This window comes from Ixodes scapularis, unplaced genomic scaffold (genome assembly GCF_016920785.2).
Source record: "Ixodes scapularis isolate PalLabHiFi unplaced genomic scaffold, ASM1692078v2 PGA_scaffold44__24_contigs__length_19508400, whole genome shotgun sequence".
In the NCBI taxonomy this organism is placed as follows: Eukaryota; Metazoa; Arthropoda; class Arachnida; order Ixodida; family Ixodidae; genus Ixodes; species Ixodes scapularis.
Window position 1 is genome coordinate 13839897 of NW_024609873.1, and position 5762 is coordinate 13845658.

The 5762-nt window shown below is 47.3% G+C and overlaps 1 protein-coding gene across 1 annotated transcript; it reads left to right on the top strand.

The window, feature by feature from the left end:
* Positions 1–2741: 2741 nt before the first annotated feature.
* LOC120845274 (uncharacterized protein K02A2.6-like) lies at positions 2742–3863 on the top strand. Its single transcript, XM_040217109.1, has one exon. It carries the CDS (start codon positions 2742–2744, stop codon positions 3861–3863), a length of 1122 nt encoding a protein of 373 aa, XP_040073043.1.
* Positions 3864–5762: the final 1899 nt, after the last annotated feature.

Here is a 5762-nt window from a genome sequence, read left to right on the forward strand (position 1 = left end):
AGTATGTGATTTAATAATAGAGTTCTTAGCAGATAGCACTTTGATCATCGGCATTCGATCTGCATTCGCAAACTTTTCTTCCGCACCCGAGCCGCATCCGCAATGTTCTTAAAATATTGTATCCGCATACGATCCTAATCTCCAAACTTTGTATCCGCATACGACCTTCAGTCCGCGCACTCATGTTGCATCATTAAATCTAGCATTAATTAGAAAACAAAAATGTATGGGAATAGTACCTTATACGCCGTTTGCTAATCATTTTACAATAACGTTTGGGGTCAGTATATGGTGAAAGTTATTGTATCGTATTATGTTTTATCGTATTTCTATTATGAACGATCATCTTTCTAAAGGCACTTCGCGACGCGAAAAAGATGATGGCAGTTATGAGATTGTCTTGGGAGTCTGCGGTACTCAGCCCAGAAGATGCGCTTAAATAAAAGTTCAAATTTATTTTATTTTTTCAGCACCAGCTTAAAGCAGACATGTATTTTCTATACACAAAACTTAAGAAAGCACAAACTAATAAAATTTCGTTATGTTTTTGGGTCGCACAATAAAAAATGCGGGAAATGAAAGGCGGTCTCTCATAGCAGCCAAGTTCGCGGCAAGTGAAGCATCTTGCCACGTCTAATTTATACTTGGAGAGACGCGTGTACGTCACTGAGGAAATATCACCATATTCAAAAATGGCAACACCTCCTGTTTCACTTTTAAACACAACCCCGAGCTGCGTTCTTCAGACGCACATACATTTCAACAACTACTTGTCGAGAAACAAAAAACGCACAGAGACACCACGTTTTACTCGTCGAGGAAGCTTGTACATATTTGTCGCTTGTATGTTTTGGGCTTTCATTGCCAAATAACGTGTTTTCCTCTTCTCCTGCCAAAGAAGAACTCGCTTACCCAGGATGATTGATACCCCCAAAGTTTTGTATTTTTTCTATGCACAGTATTCTTGACGAATTAGAAGGCTTCCAAACGATTTTTGTCGAGAATTTCGTATTTTCTTGGTATTAATAAGAATTTTATCCCCGGTTGGCTCCAAGGCACTAATTTGCTTCCGTGAAATATTCGATGATACACTTTATAGTACCAGGTATTTATTTACAGTACACTTTGATGTCGCACACGCTTGCGGGCTGCCACAGCAAAAATCAAGATCCAGACCCGCGGATATCCCAATATCATGCGCATCCGCTGCCTCTGGCATACTCATACGATCCGCACTCTGCCGAGTCTGATTCATTTTAATAGGCATCCGCCAGTTGACTCCGGATATCCGCGGATAATCCGCCGATATGCGGGGCTTTATTTATTATCCCTGCAGAAATGTGATTGCATTAGTTACATAATTTTTTTTCACCCTTGAAAGATGCTGTACTTCCCTATATTTAAGACCCAAACCTCTGTTATATAGCAAGTGTGTAAAAACAAGCGACGATTCTACTCACTGTTGTACTAACTAGCGATAGATGGCGCCACGTCTCCCAGCGGTGCCGCGTTTTGAGCACGAGCGCGGAGCGCGCGGAATAAAAGATCATTCGTTCGAATCTCCATGCTGGCTGATGCGTAATGCTTCCTACATTGTGGCAGCGGTGGGATGCGTGGCGCCATCTATCGCTAGTTACTACATCTCTTTTCTCTGGAAAAGTCAGCGTAGAGCGTCACCATCAACATGGTTGGGGTATCGTTGTGGTGGCCTTCTTTTCCTTGAAGGTAGTGTAAATTCGCCTACCTTCTCTGCGCTAGACGCATCCTCGGGATTCTGGCAGATCGAACTTGATGAAGAGAGTTCAAAGTTGTGCACCATGAGTACTCCGTATGGAAGGTACAGGTTTAAGAGAATGCCCTTCGGAATAAGCACAGCACCTGAAGTTTTTCAGCGTGTCATGAACGAAGTACTAGATGGACTCACCGGAACAGCAGTCGTGAGGGACGACATATTGGTGTGGGGAAAGACTCGCCAGGAACATGACGAGAATCTGCGACACTTGCTCCAACGCTGCCGTGAAGTGAATCTACGACTTAACCCAAAGAAGATCCAATTCGCAAAGACAGAAGTCCGCTACCTCGGACAAGTGCTGACTGGAGATGGAGTTGCTGTTGACCAAGAGAGAATCAAAGCCATACTGGAGGTCAATGAACCGAAAGATTGCAAGGAACTTCGAACATTTCTCGGAATGATCACCTACTTGTCGAGCTTCATACCACGACTTTCAGAGCGTGCGGCACCACTACGAGAACTGCTGAAAAAAGAGATTGCATGGGTATGGACGGTAGATCAACAAAGAAGTTTCGAAGACCTGCGAGACGCTTTGACGAAGGCACCAGTGCTGGCTTACTACACTGCAGAAAAGCCGATTACGCTGTCAGTCGACGCAAGCCAATACGGAGTAGGGGCCGTTATCACCCAAGACGGAAGACCAATAGCGTACTCAATGAGATCTTTGACAGCCGCACAAATGAAATATGCGCAGATTGAGAAAGAGATGCTGGCCATTGTTCATGGTTGCAGCAAGTTCCACCATTACATATTCGGCCAACCAAACGTAACAGTAGAATCCGACCACAGGCCGTTACAGGCTATTTTCATGAAACCGTTGCATCAGTGCCCGATGAGACTGCAGCGGATGAAGATGGCTCTCCAAAGATACTCATTGGAAGTAAAATTCATACCTGGAAAAGACTTGCAGTAAGCGGAAGCACTGTCACGGTTTCCCACGAAGGAAACAATGCAAGAAGAAGAGAAATTTCAAGTGAACTCACTGGAGCACTTATCTGTCACACAAGATCGGCTAAATGAAATAAGAGACGCAACTGCAGCCGATGTCCAGATGCGCCTACTGCGCGAGTATGCACTGACGTCATGGCCCGAGCAGAAAGAGCAAGTTCCTCAACTCGGAAGGCCATTCTGGTCGTACAGAGAGGAGATCCACGAGGAAGACGGCCTTGTGCTGCGGTCAAACAAGATAATAATTCCAACGGCTATCAGATCCAAGATTCTCAACTTGCTCCATACGGCACACGCGGGCAAAGACAAAATGAAGAGAAGAGCCCGAGAAATTTTGTTCTGGCCCGGAATCAACGCTGACATTGACCGCGAACATGACAAATGCAGCAAATGCGAGAAGTACAAATCAAGAAACGCCAAGATGCCACTCCTCAGCCACGCACTGCCAACACTTCCTTGGCAGTTGGTCGGGACCGATTTCTTCACTCATAAAGGAAAATACTACATAATCCTGGTGGAGTTTTACTCATTTTCTTTTGAGGTAGAAGAAATGAAAAGTACCACAGCTTCCAAAGTCAAAGAGTCCTGCCTTAAGCTATTCGCAACACATGAACTGCCGTTGAAACTTATAAGCGACAATGGCCCACCATTTGACAGCCAGGAGTTCAAGCAGTTCTTGGAAAACCTGAAGATAGAACAAGTTACATCAAGCCCTTACCACGCTCGATCAAATGGCATGGCTGAACGAGCCGTGAGACAGGCCAAACAACTCTTGCGAAAGAGTGCCAACACTGAAGAGTTTTACCGCTCCCTCCTTGAGTGGCGCAACACTCCACGAGACGATGTCCTCCAATCGCCAGTACAGAGACTGATGAGCCGACACACAAGAACACAGTTACCTGCGCGATCGGAACATTACCTGCCGGCTGTTGTGCCACCCAAGGCTGTCACACGTCGTCTCACAGAAATAAGGCGGCAACAAAAGGCGAACTACGATAGAAGCTCAAGAACACTGCCAGACATTGACACGGGTTCTACAGTCACCGTCTACAACACCCTGCGGCGCACATGGTCACCTGCCACAGTCGTGGACATCCAGTGCCGAGGTCCTACGACATTTTAACCCCAGGGGGTCGGGTCCACCGAAGAACCCGTGAACACTTACAAACGGCGACGGATTCTCGACGAGAGCTGACCTCCACGGGGAAAGACACAGCCTGCACGGAACAGAGTCCCAGTGACTTTAACCAGAGTCAGCCTCACCCGGGACCGCGGCCGCGAAGAGGAACAAGGAAAAGAAGGCCACCACAACGATACCCCAACCATGTTGTTGGTGACGCTCTACGCTGACTTTTCCAGAGAAAAGAGGTGTAGTAACTAGCGATAGATGGCGCCACGTCTCCCAGCGGTGCCGCGTTTTGAGCACGAGCGCGGAGCGCGCGGAATAAAAGATCATTCGTTCGAATCTCCATGCTGGCTGACGCGTAAAGGCCTGTTCACACATGCAGCGGAGCGCTACAAGCATAGCGCTAACCTCGCGCTTAGAGCGTGCTGACGGCAGCGTTCACCAGCTTTGTATCGCACCGTCAAAACTGTTGCTCATGGCAGACGATAAGTAGCTGACCACACGTGAGGAGCGCTACATCAGCGCTTCGCTGCATGTGAGAACCGGCCTTTATGCTTCCTACAACTGTAACAATCGAAAGGAATGTAGAGGGTGTTCAAGGTTCGCCAGAATTCCGGTGGTGCTTAAATAGGGTTAAAGGGGCCCTCCGGAGCTTTCTGCGATCGTCTGTTTATGTTGTTACATTGCGTAGTAGGTGCAAGTTAATATGTATACAAAGTTTTATATTACAAAACCGTTTATTAAGCAGATGGCAGAAGAAATCTATCGGGACTATTTTCTCTTGTAAGACAATCCCCCATTCCCTGCCCATCGCTAAAACTTGACCAATGGAAATGCTGCGTCTCGCGGTGAATGCGAACGTTATTATTGCGACACTTTTTAAGCTTGTTGTAAATTAGAGTTTGAGAAAAACGTAAACTGATTGTGGTGCGGGAAACATTGTCCGCAATTATCGCTCCAAAGCCAGCGAGCTATGTTTTCTCCCCGCAAGCTTGTTGCTAGGGGGTGATGCGTCGGCGCGTCGGCTCGTTTGCTTCCCGGGGCGTCTGCAGGCGTGCGTTTGCGGGACAGATGTTCCTCCTTCCCGTGGATCCCGACACCGAATCCAGCTTTGCGATCCTTCCACGTCAACGTGTCAAACTTTTTCTTGTCATATGTGGGATGCGACTGCGTATTGCAGTAGCAGCGCGACGGTGCGGTGCGAAGAATGACGACTGACGAGCACAATGTCCGGGCTCCTTGACGACGGTCCGCGCGTGTTCGAGAGATTCCTCCGCGGGTCGGCGGTCGGCCGCGTTGGTGACGCGTAGTGACGCCGGGATCCTTCGTTTGCTATTGGATGACGTGTAAAGAGATGCCCCTCCCGTTTCCCGGGGTCATCTCAGAAAGGGGGGCGTGCCGGGGACTTTGATAGCAATTTTGGTAGGGAAATCCGCCGCGCATGACCATAATTTTATGATTTTTAGGATCCTTAGGGCCTGCAGATTAAGTTACCGCCATAAATAGACCATCGCAGAACGCTCCGGAGGGCCCCTTTAATATTCCAGTCTTGTCACCATATTAAAATCACCCCGTCGTGCATCTTTACGAGCTGTTAAAACATTCATAACGTAATGAATGAAGTACGAGGGCTCTAAAAGGTGTGTTTCTTCTTATTATTTCCTATGCCGGGTAGCTTTATTTGAATACCCGTTCTCTGGTTTCTGCCTACTTTCAAAAACATTTCAGCGCACGGGTAATCTTTTGAACGCAGAGCAAACATCTTCACACATATACGTGATCGAAATGTACAAAGCAGTACTTATTTATTGTAAATCGAAGTATATTACTTGGCCTTCGCTTTATTTTGATCGTCTAGAGCGGGGGTCCCCGAACCTGGGTCCGTGGGCCGAATCC

Excerpts from the sequence above, each read along its gene's own strand:
- LOC120845274 (XM_040217109.1), top strand. The coding sequence starts at position 2,742 with ATGCAAGAAGAAGAGAAATTTCAAGTGAACTCACTGGAGCACTTATCT.